Below are 16,443 nucleotides of genomic sequence, written 5' to 3'. Positions count from 1 at the left end.
GAAAGGGTCGGGGACTTTTTTAAATGCAAAATGTTTTTTTTGCTTTTTTAGTTCAATAGTCTTCAAAGGAGAAGTTGCAGAAAAGCATGTAGTGTGTGTTTACCGTGATTTTGCCACAATTTGCTTTTGCGTTTTTAAATCTGCCCAAAAACACATTTAAAAAAAAAAAAGCATAAAAAGCACAAATCGTGCTGTAGCACTGCCCCTAGAGGACTTCTGAGAATTGCACTTTCTGGATTCCCTTGGGTTACCTGTAGCAACAGTCTGTAGAAACTTATCACTTTAAATGCTTGGCTCAGACAATGAACAAGATAAAAAGATAAGGCGCCTCTAAGTGCAGTAGGCTCTGAGTATTTATTAGGTTAAAAGTATAAAAGCACTCACATTTGGTAAATGTGACATGGGCATAGCAAAGATCTGTCTGGAGTCTTCCTATCCGCTGTGCTGAGTGGTTGCAATGAGGACATCCGGTGATCCGCTTCCTGCAGATGGGCAGGGTGTGGACGCAGCGGCTGGTGTCCAATAGAGCGGGTGGTGGGCGGTTACATGTTTCGGAGCTCAGTCCTTCGTCAGACCTCCACCCGCTGGAGGTAAAAGGACATATAAATGCCGCTGCGTCCACACCCTGCCTTCAGGAAATCTCATGCCGACCAGGCTGAGACACAGTCGAAAGGACGCATAATTAACCTAATAAATACTCAGAGCCTACTGCACTTAGAGGCGCCTTGTCTTTTTATCTTTATCACTTTCAGAGCAGCTTCTCCTCTCCAGTGCTGCCGAAGTGCAGTGTCTCACCTAAAGCCTGCTGTATTCCACGGAAGCGACCATACAACAAACCCTTTTTCTCAGACAATGAACAATCCAGGGGATTTGTCTTTTTTTTTGTGTTTTATTTAGAACTAGGATAGGAGAAGGGATGAGTGGGTTACTCCAACTATGAACTATGCACAATTCTGAGGACAACTGACTGTAGTGTGTGGGGCAAGGCTGCTGCTTCACCTTGCCACTGAAGTGAAGATCGAAAGTATGATCCTGTTTAAGTTACTCTTCAGGGTCTAACTTGGCACCCCCTTTTTCACTTGCTGTGTGTGCTGAACTCCTGTCCACTGACACTCCACTGGAGTGGTCCCCCTTCCTGGGCAGACCACTGGCAAGCTTCACGGTACTCACGGACACTGTTTTTTCCCAAGGTTGCTCTGCCTCAAACTCCACTTGTCAGCTTCCTGGACCTCCTGGCTCAGCACCACACTCCTGGTTCACTAGGCCACAGCAAAAAGCACTACAGAAACGCTCAAAAGCAACATGCATAGGTGTGAATCGAGCCTTAGTTCTTATCCCAGAGGTTTTACAGAAAGTGGCAGAGATCTCCTCAAAGTGAGGGAACATCTAACCTTTGTCCCCAAATCAGTTGTCATTTTTGGAAGATATCTCCTCTATAGTTTTGGATTTCCTATCATTTTCTATCCTAGCAACAAATGCCATCATAACAAATTTAAAGAATTAAAGGAAAAGTATAGCCATATGTTGTTTGGCTGTACTTCTTCTGTGGATTACTGTACTCCCATGACCCGTTTTCAGCAGCCAATGGGCTAAAGCCCATGTTGGCTGATGTCCCAGATTCAATCCAGGCTGTGGAAAGATTGTGACAATATGGTCAGGATCCGCCCACAATCCTGGAACGGCACCTAGCTACTAAGAGGATGAGCCTGCCACTCCCGCCCCCTCCACAGCTCAGCGCTTCAGTAAGTAGGGGGGGGGGGAAGTGCAGACAGCTCTTTGCTCACAGGGCTCTGAGACCTGAGTGATCAGTGGTGTTTGATCGCTCACTTCTCAGTCTTAGAGCCGACGGGGGACCAGGACGGCATCCACCTAGGTAAGTATGATTCTAAAAGAAAATAAAGACTTTATTCTAAACAGGAAAAAAAGGTTGGGGCTGGAGTTTCATTTGAAGTACTGTCTCTTTACAAAGCCTTTCATCTTTATTTTGTGTAATAGAGTTACTGAAATCTATACAGTTGGACAATGTCACAATTTAAAAGGAAAGCCTATTTCCGAGCTAAATAATTATGTACAAGGACAGGCAACTTAAAACTAATACTGGCAGGTTGATGTATTGACTCACCAACCTATTTCTTATTTCTCTAAAGATCTCTGCGCCTGAGTTTAGTTTCCTGTAATTTGTTCTCATATTGTTTTAATACAGCTTTGCTGTATTAACACAATATGAGAGTATCTGCTCTGTTAGCTAGCAGTCTGGAGGAGGGGTAATTGGATGAGCTTAAAGTATAACTAAAAGGAAAAACTTTTCTTTTTTTTTTTTTTCAGTTTTGGATAGAATGGAGAAGGATTAGACTGGTTGCAAGTTTTTTTTTTTTTTTTTTTTAAGGGAGATTCACCCTCTCTATTTGTCCTATTTACCATTACCATTGAAAACTGCACTAGTTCTGGTGACCTGGGGGTTCCCAAGAAATTCCCTTAACCACTTAAGCCCCGGAAGATTTTACCCCCTTCCTGATCAGGGCCTATTTTGCGATTCGGCACTGCGTGACTTTAACGAACAATTGCGCGGTCGTGCAATGCTGTACCTAAACGAATTTGACGTCCTTTTTTCCCCAAAAACAGAGATTTCTTTTGGCGGTATTTGATCACCTGTGCGATTTTTTGATCATGCGCTATAAACAAAAAAGAGCTTAAATTTAGCAAAAATAACAATATTTTTCACATTTTTTTATATGAAATTCCCCCCAAAAAAATGTAAAAATCAAAATTTTTTAATATTTTCGGCCAATTTGTTTTATGCTACATATGTTTGGTAAAAAAAAAATTGCAAAAAGCGTATTTTGATTGGTTTGCGCAAAAGTTATCGCGTTTACTAACAAAGGGAAAGATTTTTGTCATTTTTGTTGTATTTTTTTTAATGCGTAATGGCGGCGATCTGCGATTTTTTTTTTTGCGGTACTGCGGCATTGCGGCGGACAGATCGGACCCTTGACTGACATTTTTTACACTTTTGGGGTTACCAGTGACATTACTACAGTAATCAGTGCTATAAATATGCACTGTTACTGTAAAATGACACTGGCAGTGAAGGGGTTAACTTTTTTTTGAGAGGGAGGGGTTATGTGTGTCCCTAGGGGCGTGATTCTAACTGTGATTGGCTATGGCTTGAGGTGTAGGAACAGTGATCAACGGTCCTACATAGTAGAACCGTATGATCCCTATTCCTACACAGGGGAGAATGACAGGCGGCTTCTTTACATTAGCCGCCTGCCTTTCTCCCTCTCCACCGACTATCGCCGAGTGACCGCGGACGATCGGGTCCGCCGGTCACTTGCGCGGGGGGGTCCGTAGTACTACGTCGCTTTGCCTGTGAGGGGCTGACCGCCGCAGTAAATAGTCGTGCAGCGGTGGGCAAGCGGTTAATTTGCAGGGATTTCCTTTCACTTCCTGTTTGATCGTGGGACAGGAAGTGAAGGGGAATCTCCCCAATGGGAGACAAATGGTGAAAAAAACTCTCCCTTATTCCATCAAAAATGAAAAGAAAAAGTTTTGCCTATAGTTCTACTTTAAGGAAGGGAGCCAGCAGCAATATAGCGATTTTCACTGTCTAAGGCAGGGTTTGTCAACCAGGGTTCCGTGGAACCCTAGGGATGCTCCTGAGGTTGCTAGGGGTTCCTTGAGCACTGGGCAACTTCTGCCTCTCAGATACGTTCCCAATGATGCCATTGTTTCTTTTAGCTATCTGTAAGGGGGTAATTCTTCCCAATGACAAGAGTAAGGAGCATTCTTCCCACTGACTGTCACACGAATGTGTCAGGAGTTGTAGATTTTGAATTTTTAGCAGGGGTTCCCTGAGACCAGAAATTTATTTCAAGGAATTCTGTTGAAATGGTCGAGAAAGGCTGCTCCAATGAGAAAAAAGATCAGTCTATGGAACGGGGTTTGCAGAAAAGCAGGCAATAAAAAGCATTGTAACCTTCCTTATAATATGAATCTTCTAGCAGGACAAGCTTTTCTGCATCACAAGAATATGACATGTACTCAAAGCTGCATCCGAGGAAAGCATCAATAGCATCCTTCTTCAACCAGGGTGCCCAAGCACCCTGTGGCGCCTTGAGGCTTCTTCAGGGTTACCTAGGCAAAATTGCCCAAAAATGTATCAAGGATTGTATACAAGCCAGAAGGTGGACCTGCCTTTTAGTTACACAATGCCAATGGTTCTCATTGTGCACCATTACGACTTTTTAGACAACGGCATCTTAACAACCAATGACATCATCAGTTGATAAGGAGGATGCCTGTTGCCTCCACAGCATTCTTGTTTGACCCTTTTGTGCCCCTCTTCCTCAGCACTGGGGTAGCATTAGCTGACTGATGGAGAGAAATTGAGGGAGAAGAGAAACATTGGAATACTAGTCAGTACCAGTGTGCAAAAGTGTTTTTACTTTGGAAGAATAAATCACCTCTAACATTGGATGTCCTATGTGTGGATGTTGCTGCATTGTGTAAAACTATTAGAATAATTTTTAACATTTTAAATGGGGTGATTAAGATTGTAAAGGGGGCCTCTACTGAAAAAGGGTTGAGAAATACTGATCTACAGTAAGCACAAAGGGGAAATACATGTAAGGAATTGTTTAACCTGCAAAAGGATTTGCATTTGTATGCATTTAGTCCTCAGATTTTCTCTTTTCCATAACACCATAAAGTGAAGGATGACAAAAGGTATACACTGCTACTCCCAGCCTGCTGATTGGACAGTGGAGAAGCAATAAGAGAGTTATGATGCTTGCCCTTGACTCTCTCTGCTTTTTTTCCTATTGTCAGCTCATTCCTTTTACATATTGACTGACTGGCTCCCAGTTCTGCCCTACCCTCTGCCAGTCAGAGTTCTGCTGTGCATGTAATTAGGAGAGGCTGAAATCAAACCCAGTTCAGGTACTTTTAACCTAAAAAGTTGCATTAAAAAATATTAAAGTTATTTTAAAGGTAATTTAATTTTACTACTTCCCGCGAAATCACGTAGCTGTACGTCATTTTGTGGAAGTGGCTGTAGCTGTTGTTGTAGCTCTAGCTGTAGGCTAGTGTACCGTTTTATAGAGCAAATGGTCAGCTTTCATGTGGTAACAACTAAGCTAAGCAGCCACTTGGCCGTTAACACAAGCAGCTGGAATGGACGTTCCTCCCCCCCACCTCCTGCCTCCTTCTGCTGCTCTGCCTGGGTCTCCCATCCCACCAAGACCTGAGTGACCAGCTGGCACGTCGGCTGGCTGGCTGGAGTCCAGAACGAAGCCGGTGTTCCGTGAAAATTACCTACCCGTGAGAAAAACCTACCCTCGTCACTTCCGGTGCACCCTCAGTGTGTATAACGCGGCCGTTACATTAAAACAGCTGCCCTACAATATGAATCATCTCCGCTCCTTCCCCTGACACTTCACTGATGTCGGCTAGTAAATATAAAAGCGGCGGCGGGTGTATGAGAAGATACATAACGGAGCCGCCAGCCGCTTTTATATTCAATAGCCCACATCAGTGAAGTGTCAGGGATAGCAGCAGAGATGATTCATATTGTAGTACAGCTGTTTTCATGTCACCGCCACGTGGGTAGGTTTTTTTCACGGACACCCTAATACTTTCATACTACTGCGCATGCCCTGTAGTCAGCTCCTTATCTTTTTCATTAGGTCTCCGGGGCTCTGAGCATGCGCACTGCTGCGCTGCTCAGCTGTTCATGCCCGGAAGTGACGAAGGTAGGTTTTTCTCACGGGGTAGGTAATTCTCACGTTACACCGGAATTGGCTTTGATCAGGTCTCAGATGTAGCAACCTGGAAGAGACATCCCAACATCACTTCCAGTTTACTCGGCAGCAAACAACGCCGATTTAAAAAAAATCCAAAGTATTCAAAAACACCCATATTGGCGTTTTGAATACTTTGAAGTGCAGAGGAGGGGTTTGGGATCTTTTAGACCCCCAATCCCTCCATAAAGAGTACCTGTCACTGCTTATTACTGTCACAAGGGATGTTTGCATTCTTTATGACAGCAATAAAAGTGATCAGATATTTTTTTTTAAAGGGACAGTGTAAAAATAAATAAAAATAATAAGAAAAAATGTTTAATAATTATAGCAAAAGACCTCCTCTGTAACTCTAAACTAGTAACCATTAACATTTTTTAAAGCATTGCCTATGGAGATTTTTAAGTACTTTAGTTTGTTGCCATTCAACGAGTGCGTGCAATTTTAAAACATGACATGTTTTAGCTATCTATTTAATCGGCATAACATCATATTTCATAGTATACAAAAAAATTGGGCTAACTTTACTGTGTCATTTTTTTTTTTTAAATAATAAGTGAAGAGTATTTCTTCCAAAAAAAATGCAATTTAAAGACAGCTGCGCAAATACTGTGTGACATAAAATGGTGCAATGACCACCATTGTATTATCCAGAGTCTCGACCTTTTGCCACATTTCAGGCTTCAAACATAAAGATATAAAACTGTAATTTTTTGTGAAGAATCAACAAGTGGGACACAATCATGAAGTGGAACAAGATTTATTGGATATTTCAAACTTTGTTAACAAATAAAAAACTGAAAAATTGGGCATGCAAAATTATTCATCCCCTCAAGTTAATACTTTGTAGCGCCACCTTTTGCTGCGATTACAGCTGTAAGTCGCTTGGAATATGTCTCTATCAGTTTTGCGCATCGAGAGTTTTGCCCATTCCTCCTTGCAGAACAGCTCAAGCTCAGTGAGGTTGGATGGAGAGAATTTGTGAACAGCAGTTTTCAGTTCTTTCCACAGATTCTCATTTGGATTCAGGTCTGGACTTTGACTTGGCCATTCTAACACCTGGATATGTTTATTTGTGAACCATTCCATTGTAGATTTTGCTTTATGTTTTGGATCATTGTCTTGTTGGAAGACAAATCTCCATCCCAGTCTCAGGTCTTTTGCAGACTCCATCAGGTTTTCTTCCAGAATGGTCCTGTATTTGGCCCCATCCATCTTCCCATCAATTTTAACCATCTTCCCTGTCCCTGCTGAAGAAAAGCAGGCCCAAACCTTAATACTGCCACCACAATGTTTGACAGTGGGGATGGTGTGTTCAGGGTGATGAGCTGTGTTGCTTTTATGCCAAACATAACATTTTGCATTGTTGCCAAAAAGTTCGATTTTGGTTTCATCTGACCAGAGCACCTTCTTCCACATGTTTGGTGTGTCTCCCAGGTGGCTTGTGGCAAACTTTAAATGACACTTTTTATGGATATCTTTAAGAAATGGCTTTCTTCTTGCCACTCTTCCATAAAGGCCAGATTTGTGCAGTATACGACTGATTGTTGTCCTATGGACAGAGTCTCCCACCTCAGCTGTAGATCTCTGCAGTTCATCCAGAGTGATCATGGGCCTCTTGGCTGCATCTCTGATCAGTCTTCTCCTTGTATGAGCTGAAAGTTTAGAGGGACGGCCAGGTCTTTGTAGATTTTCAGTGGTCTGATACTCCTTCCATTTCAATATTATCGCTTGCACAGTGCTCCTTGGGATGTTTAAAGCTTGGGAAATCTTTTTGTATCCAAATCCGGCTTTAAACTTCCCCACAACAGTATCTCGGACCTGCCTGGTGTGTTCCTTGTTCTTCATGATGCTCTCTGCGCTTTAAACTGACCTCTGAGACTATCACAGTGCAGGTGCATTTATACGGAGACTTGATTACACACAGGTGGATTCTATTTATCATCATTAGTCATTTAGGTCAACATTGCATCATTCAGAGATCCTCACTGAACTTCTGGAGAGAGTTTGCTGCACTGAAAGTAAAGGGGCTGAATAATTTTGCACGCCCAATTTTTCTGTTTTTTTTTTGTTAACAAAGTTTGAAATATCCAATAAATTTCGTTCCACTTCATGATTGTGTCCCACTTGTTGTTGATTCTTCACAAAAAATTACAGTTTTATATCTTTATGCTTGAAGCCTGAAATGTGGCAAAAGGTTGCAAAGTTCAAGGGGGCCGAATACTTTCGCAAGGCACTGTGTATATATATATGTGTGTGTATATATATATATAATGTTTAGGGGAGTCTAATTATCTCGCAAAAAATATTGATTTTAACTTGTAAGCAACAAATTTCAGAAACAGGCCTGGTCTTTAAGTGGTTAAAAACATGTCATATTACCTGCTCTGTGCAATAGTTTTGTTACAAAGTTACATAGTTAGTCTGGTTGAATAAAGGCACAAGTCCATCTAGTTCAACCAACCAAAGGGAAAAAAAAAAAAAATCATACAATCCCATATACACAATCCTATACCCACAGTTGATCCAGAGAAAGGCAAAAACCCCTGCAAAGCATACAATGGCCGAGATCCTCATCTTCTCGAGTCTCCCTCTGGTGCTCTCAGCTCCTCCTCTGCTTTGTGTACCACCATAGGAAGCCTCTTTCTATGGTTGCACTTGTGTGTGCCAGATCCCAAGCCAGGCTGTGTGCGCCTATTAACACACACAGTGCGGCTCAGCCCCACCTCCCTCTCTCCTCACTGAATTTGAATGACAGCAGCAGTAACCAAGGGCTCCAGCTGCTGCCCCCCATGTCCAGTGAAGAGAGAGTGCAGTGCTGTATCGAAATCTTGCTCAGTTAAGTAATTAGGGGTGCTGGGGGGGGGGGGGGGGAGAGCTGAACATAGAAGGTTTTTTACCTTAATGCAGAGAATGCATTAGGGTAAAAAAAAAAAAAAAAAAGCCTTTAAAAAATGAAATGATATATTAATAAACACAAAGCTACATTCAAAGTGTCTTTTATATTTGCCTGGAGTTAAAGCAGAACTTAAGCCTATTTTTAAAGTTCTTCTTGATGGAATTATATCCCCCTCCTCTAATACTAATGGATAGTAAAAAAAAAAAAAAAAATGTTTTGGCTTTTTAAACACCATTTTATAAATTCTCCTGCTGTACTTCCTACTTCGATCACCTAGGAGAATGACAGTGTTTGCTCCCAATAACCCCTGGGATATCATCGTCAGTATACCCAGAAGTCTTCAGAAAGTGTTTTTTTTTTTCCCTCCTTAAAGCTCAATGCAGTTGATGAAGGAGGAGGGTGGAGAGGCATGCCCTCTGGCTAGGAATCTATGTTTCAGAGTGCAGAGGAAGGCAGAGAGGGTGGGTAGGAGGCATATCCAGATGCTCAGGATCACTGCCGAGGTGGGCAGAGAAGCATGTCCCGAGGCTGGGAAACTGTGCTTGTGTGGTTGAGAGAGTGGAGAAGGTGGGCAACGGGGAGTGTCCAGAGGCCCCTGTACATAGTTAGAAGAGCAAGCTCGGACTTTTATCATACTATAGTGATTCACGGGGCACAACGAGGAGGTTTAGAACACTACTGGCAAGGTGTGTCTCTGTGCCCACACTATATTACAAAAAGTATTGGGACTCCTGCCTGTACACACACATGAACTTTAATGGCATCCCAGTCTTAGTCCGTGGGGTTCAATATTGAGTGGGCCCGCCCTTTGCAGCTATAACAGCTTAAACTCTTTAGGGAAGGCTGTCCATAAGGTTTAGGAGTGTGTCAATGGGAATGTATGACCATTCTTCCAGAAGAGCATTTGTGAGGTCAGACACTGACGTTGGTTGAGAAGGCCTTGCTCGCAGTCTCGCATAAATTCATCTCAAAGGTGTTCTTTCGGGTTGAGGTCACAACTCTATGCAGGCCCGTCAAATTCCTCCACCCCAAACTCACTCATCCATGTCTTTATGGACCTTGCTTTGTGCACTGGTCCAAGTCATTTGGTTGAGGGGTGTTTATGGTGTGAGGTTGTGTTTCAGGGGTTGGGCTTGGCCCTGACCTCAACCAGATAGAACTTCTTTGAGATGAATTCGAGTGGAGACTCCTGGAAATCCTCTATGTGTACACTTGCAACAAGGCATAGAATCACCCAAGCTATGATCCATGCTAAAAAAGAGGCAGTTCTATTGGATAGAGTCCCAAATTTGAAAAGCTCTGGAACCCCTGGTTGACCCATTTCCTACCCCCTGGCTTTGACGAGACCCTATTCCATTCATAACCTTATTAGTGAACTTACTTTCCCGTACCTTTCAGTCTCCCCCCCCCTTTTATCTTCCCTGCCCACCCCACTAACTCTTCTATCCTTCTCCCTTCTTCCCCCTCCTATCTCTACCTCTTCCCCCCTATTTCTGCCCCCCCTTTTTCTTTTAACTCCCTTCTCCCCTATTTTTCCCTTGGCTCTTCAGTCTTTCTCCCCCTCAACCTTTCCCTGCAGCTTCCTTGCCTCTGACCTAAATTCCGAACCAGGCTTACATCCACTATTCCTGTATTAATCCTCTTATTCTACAGCCTCCCAGATCTCTTGCGCTCATTGACACTCTCCCTGTACAGAGTGTTAAACTTCTGCCTTCATTATCAGTGAATGAGTATGCTGCAGAAGGTTTATACTGCACCCCCCCCCTTCCCTTTCCCCCCTAGTTCCCTACCTTTGTTGTTAATATAAAATATGCCCATAACATTTCAACCTATCCCCCTTTCTTATACTCCACCTAGTGCTATATTAAACTTGTACCAATAATACCAATCCCAATATTTACACTCTTACAACTGAATCTATTATTTCTCTTGTTAATGTTATTTGAATTAAAACATATGGTTGGACGTATTGCCTTCACCCCAAGACACAGTATGTTCCAAGATGGGGTGTCTGTAGGTGCTAGACAATGCTTTGAACCCTACTTCTAGCAACAAAATTAGCTTGCTCTATTCATAAATGCTTGTTGTTTCCGATTTTGTCTTAGAGCGGAGACTGCTCGTCCAACATCAGTGCCTGACCTCACATACATGCTTCTGGAAGAATGGTCAAACATTCCCATAGACACACCTTCACACAATCCTCCAAAATCTTGTGGACAGCCTTCCCAGAAGAGTTGAAGTGATATAGCTGCAAAGGGTGGGCCAACTCAATATTGAACCCTACGGACTAAGACTGGGATGCCATTAAGGTTCATGTGTGTGTGTGTGTAAAGGCAGGTGTCCCAATACATTTGGTAATATATTGTATGGCTGTGTGAGCCTTTGTGATTGTGTGTTTGTGTCTAGGTCTAGGTCTCTGTGAGTGTGTGTGTGTGTGTCTATCATCCATATCCCGAAAGAAAAAGGTGCTAGCTTCATCTGCCCATACTTAAAATGGCTGCCCACACAGCAAATGTGAGTGCTGCACTAATAAGGCATTCCATAGCAAATACAGCCTCTTGTTAAAAATGAACTTCCTAAATCTCATCTCTAGTTTTTTTTGAAAAGTTGATGGCTGCGTTGGACTGACCTGCTCGATAGAGGGTCTTTGGGTGGGTGGTAGGTGAGAGAGGGCCACTTGGGGAAATAAACTCCCAATCAATCAGGCCCGACTGGATGAAAAAAGATAGTGGACCCTTGTTAAGGGGTGTGAGTTGCTACCTTATGATACGGCCTAGTGGTCGTTTCCAAAGGTTCTAATGGTAGTCGGTTAAAGGAGCGCCCAAAATCAGCAATAAGAATCCCACTTGGATCAAAAAATTGTCGTTTTATTGGTAGCAGAACATGTTAAAGCCAACACATTTTGGGGGAACAGAGACTCCCCCTTCTTCAGGGCATACATGTTGCTATTCGTATCTGCAACCGACAGCATATTTTTTTGACGATACAAATAGCAACATTTATGCCCTGAAGAAGGGAGAGTCTCTGTTCCCCCAAAAGCGTTGGCTTTAACATGTGTAGACAGCCATTTTAAGTATGGGCAGATGAAGCTATGGATGATAGACACACATGTTCTGCTACCAATAAAATGATGATCTTTTGATCCAAGTTGGATTCTTATTGCTGATTGTGGGTGCTCCTTTCACCAACTACCACTAAATCTCATCTCTGGCTGTTGCAGGATTTATTTTTTTTTTTTGGCTGCAGTTCCAATCTTTGTTTCAACACTATATATCTCTCATATACCATATGTGTTTGATTATTTATCTGAAGTTTCAAAAACTTTAATGCAGTTGCTAAAAAGTGGTTATACCTTAAAAAGCAAAAAATCATTATGCATTACTTACTCGGCTGGTATTTGAAGTTTGATTGGGGGTGTACTGCAATTTTCTTGGGTAGGCTCCTGCCCATTGTTTAAAGCAGTATTCTGAAAAAGATTACTAAGCCCAGCTACCTTTCCTTTCTGGATGGCCCGAAGAGATTGTCGATGATATTCAGCTCGTGCTCTGCGGGCTTTATGCTTGCGCTCCTCATCGGCTGCCTTTGACTTGCGTACTGCAACAGGAATAGTCAAAGTTAGGTCATTATACAGAATTGCTCCTACAGTGCTATGCATTATACATAATAACACTGCAATCATAAATAAATGATTCTACGAAGACAAATATGAGAATTCCCCATGAATTATACTACAATCTTCCTTGTTTTAGGAGAAAAGTAAATAAATCATTGATATTTTTTAAATTAAATAAATCTAAAGTTATGAAATGATTTCTCCTTAAAGTACTGGTCTCCATTTCTCTGGATAAGTATTATCTGAACTAGGATTTTAACCCGCTTGTCAGCTGCCAATTGGCCACTCCTCATCTTGGTGCTTGACCATCAGTCTCCTATCTTTTATTTGCATACCATGTGCACAGTCACCTATTACAACGGTGCATAAAGAAGAATTCCAGAGCCAGCTTGGATCAATGTAGTTATGCGAATACCATACCTGTGGGAACCGTCTAGAAGCTGGAAATCACTGTTAGATACTTGTAGCACCACCCCCGCAGGAGCTGCTGATTATATTATTGGGTCTACACCCTGCCTAACAACCCAATCAAATTGGCTCGATCCCTCCTCAGGCACAACTGACCCAGAATAGGACTGGACTATCAAATGGATACACAGATTGGAATACAATACTTCACTATGCAACAATACCTTGTTACCTTCTTGAATGGTAGTCCTTCTGGGTGACACAATGGAACAACGCACAGGATTGTAATTAACCAAACTTAGTTTACTATATATCAAATTGAATAGGGGAGATACAATACAATACAATACAAGTCCATAAAAGGTTATTTAAAACAGCTTTAAAAAGGTAAAAGAATACCCCCACACTCCTCCTGCATTAAGGCTAGACACAGTACCAGGTAGGTAGGCCTATCTGAGTCCCTCCCCCAGAGTTCTCTTCTTTCTTGTTGATCTTCGCTAGCAAGGTTATTGAATAGAGCTCATTTGTAATCCAGATTAGGAATAAAGATCAAGAGAAAGAAAAACAACGAGCTGTTAGTTGTCACCGCAGGGTGTCTGCGTAACTGGGCAATAACTTCTGCGAGAGAGATAAGCCTCTGGCGACTCCTTTACAGACCTTATTGTTTGTCTATGAGTCTCCTGAGAAAGTATGCTGATAAACCCCGGGGTTTTATCACCTCCTGTTGCGCTACCGCTATCTGTAGATAAAACTATCTCTTCGGCAGATAAAGTCAGTTATTGGGCATGTGCCCTCTCACCAACAGAAGTTTCTCCTTCGCGCGCTTCCACTGCGGTCTCAGTCCTGTGGCTATATGCCAGCCGCGCGAGGTCCTTCTGGCGCATGACTTCCGGTCTCTGCAAACAGCAGTATGACCTCCAGGAATGTGCCTCGTGCTTGAGATGGGACGGTTCCACGTCGTCCCTCCAGGCTAAGAGGCTCTGGCCCAATATCCAGTGTCAGTCCTTCACTCTCGCTCGCTGGTTCCTCAGAGTCCAGCGCAGAAAGGCGCCCCCTTCGCGCGCTTCTCTCTTCCTTTTAAATAACTTCCCCCATAGTGCCGTGCGGTGCAGCCGTGCACCCTGGATCTTGCAAAGCAGCCTGGGAGATGTAGTTTCTTCATCTTGTGAAAAGGAAGTCACAGCCCGGGAAATTCCATGCAGCTACCACTAGAGGGAGCCTAGTTCCTTCCCACATATCAAACAGTGTCTTTAGGCATGTTTAACCCCGCTACATACTGATACTATAATAATCTGCATTAAGTTCCAGGTCCTGTGCTCAACATAGGAACCATTCCAAGATCGCTTTGCAGTTTCCTAATGATTACAAGGTGTTCTCTAATTGGATGAGGGGGAGACATGGGGTAGTGACATCATGCTCTCCATCTAATCCAATCAGAAAGCCAGTGCAGATCACTGTAGTAGTGGTGTCCACTACAGTGGTTTCCAGCTTTAAGGGGGATCCCATGGATATGGTATATGCATAATCACATTGGTTCAAGCTGGACAAATGTACTTTGGTACAAATGTACCATATCTGGAATTTTTCTTTAAGGCAAGGTCTCTTGTGGCACCTACAAGTACCTGTGTTAGTCCTCAAGTGGATTCTTGTGTTCATGTTGTACTCCTTGGATCTCAGGCTTAGGTTGTTTGTGGAGCCTCAGCTTTTCTCCAAGTTGAGATTAAAGTGATTGTAAAAGTTATTATTTTTTTAATAACAAACATGTCTCTTTGCAACAGTTTTGCTAGAATGGCCTGGAATCTCTGGGGTCCCCCACTAGCGATCTTTGCTCCTCCTCTTGTCCAAGTGCCTCCATAAGAAACCATTTGCTATAGGGGAAGTCAAGTAGCTCCAATCCTGATCCGGGCTGTGTGCGTCTAAAGACACACACATTGCAGCTCGGCCCCATGCCTGCTCCCTCCTCACAGGATTTGATTGCCAGCAGCAGGAACCAATGGCTCCCAATGCTGCCAAGGCTTCAGTGAAAATAGAGGGAGTGGAGAAGAGCTGCTGCAAGTAGGCACAGCGCCAGATAGAGATTGGGATCAGGTATTTAATGGGGGGCTTGGGGAGCTGCTTTTTTTTACCTTTTTGGCTTTATAACAGCTTTAAACCCCCACCCCTGAGGCTAAGCCTTACCCCTGTCATTCAACTGTCAAATTCCAGAGTATAAATGGGCAGTAGAGGTTGTGGAATTTAGCACTTGAACAGTAAGGAGCAGAACTTAGAGACAGGAAATATGGGGCTTTAGGTTTGGAGTAAAGTTGAAGCCTTATGTTTAGACTGACCTTAAAATCCAAGGAGCTCCACAGGACCTTCATGCATTATTAGTCCAGGCAAAATTTGTATTAATGAACACATGCAGGCATTTTTTACCAAAGGTAATAACTGCCAATTTGATTTCAGCAAATAACAGTTTAGAACAGGCAAGCTAAGGTGATTTTTCAAGTCTAAACCTAGAGAAAAACAGGAGAATGATTCCCCACTAGGGGACTTTTTAGGTCTATAGTATATCAAAATACAGAAATCTCTTTTGTTAAAAGATCTTCGTACAAATTTTATTGAAAACAAACATTAAAAAAATGTTATGGCTGATATTCATGAAACAAGTAAAAACAAGGTATACAAGAACAGTACTGTACACTGTCAATACAGGACAAAATGTGGTTGAACCATGATTTATCAAGTGGTAGTCCCCTACAAGTACCCAACGCATTTCAGGATCTCATTCTTTCATCAGGGGTGCATGTAAAGCAGGTCTGACTGAGAAGAAATATACTGATCAATATACAAATGGTGATAGCCAAAAGATTAAAAGACTTGCGTCAGCATCCATCTAAACACTAGGGAGACAATGTATCCCTATGTCTAAACCTGGGAAGACATGGCAAGGACAGCCCAGAAAAGCAGGCCGGTTTTAGGCCAGGATTCTCATAAGGTAGTATCTACACAAATAGTCAGCACATCCACATGCTTGCCCCGGAGACAAAAGGTGGTGTATCATACATGCAGGGTCTGGTTCAGGAGGGAAAGCTTTGTCCCCCTGATGTTTGGATGGATGGATTTTGTCCTGTATTGGCAGTGTACAGTACAGTTCTTGTATACCTTATACCTTATACCTATACTGTCTATGTTTCATGGATATCAGCCATAACATTTTTTAATTATGTTTTTCAATAAAATTTGTACTTAGACCTTTTAACAAAAGAGATTTCTGTATTTTGATATACTATAGGCCTAAAAAGCTGCCTAGTGGGGAATCCTCATCCTGTTTTTCTCTGAATTATATTGGAATGTTGGTCTAATCCCTTCACTGACTTGACCAACATTCACCTATAGTTGTAAGCATAAACCTAGAAAGTGTAGCAAGGTTGCACCGCTCCTGATGATGTCATTCTGACGAAATGTTTGGGGCAGAGCTTCCAGCGTCATTGCATCACTTCTAGTTAGGGTCCGTGGAGCACATTGCGTCCTAGACTTCCTGGTCTTTAATGCTGTTGATCGCTTTTTTTAATGTAAGTGCGTTTTTGGATTATTTAAAATAAAAAAAAAATGAAATGGTATCACACTATGGGGGACTATTTCTACATGTGTATGAGGCAATGGGGCAGAGGAACTGAAGGAGAGAGGAGAGATATACAAAATGAGGATCTGGGATCCACTGTCTCAGCCAGTGTGTGCTGTAA

At 42.6% G+C, this 16,443-nt stretch overlaps 1 protein-coding gene across 1 annotated transcript in view; it reads right to left on the bottom strand.

The window, feature by feature from the left end:
• SH2D4B (SH2 domain containing 4B) overlaps positions 1 to 16,443 on the bottom strand; it is a 449,800-nt gene that overhangs the window by 114,386 nt on the left and 318,971 nt on the right. The window contains exon 5 of the mRNA XM_082266823.1: positions 12,084 to 12,291. Coding sequence (XP_082122949.1) covers positions 12,084 to 12,291 — 208 coding nt within the window. The remainder of the gene's footprint in view (positions 1 to 12,083; positions 12,292 to 16,443) is intronic.

Source organism: Pelophylax lessonae (genome assembly GCF_965119305.1).
Source record: "Pelophylax lessonae genome assembly, chromosome: 9".
NCBI classification, from domain to species: domain Eukaryota; kingdom Metazoa; phylum Chordata; class Amphibia; order Anura; family Ranidae; genus Pelophylax; species Pelophylax lessonae.
This window is presented reverse-complemented; position numbering and strand designations above follow the sequence as displayed.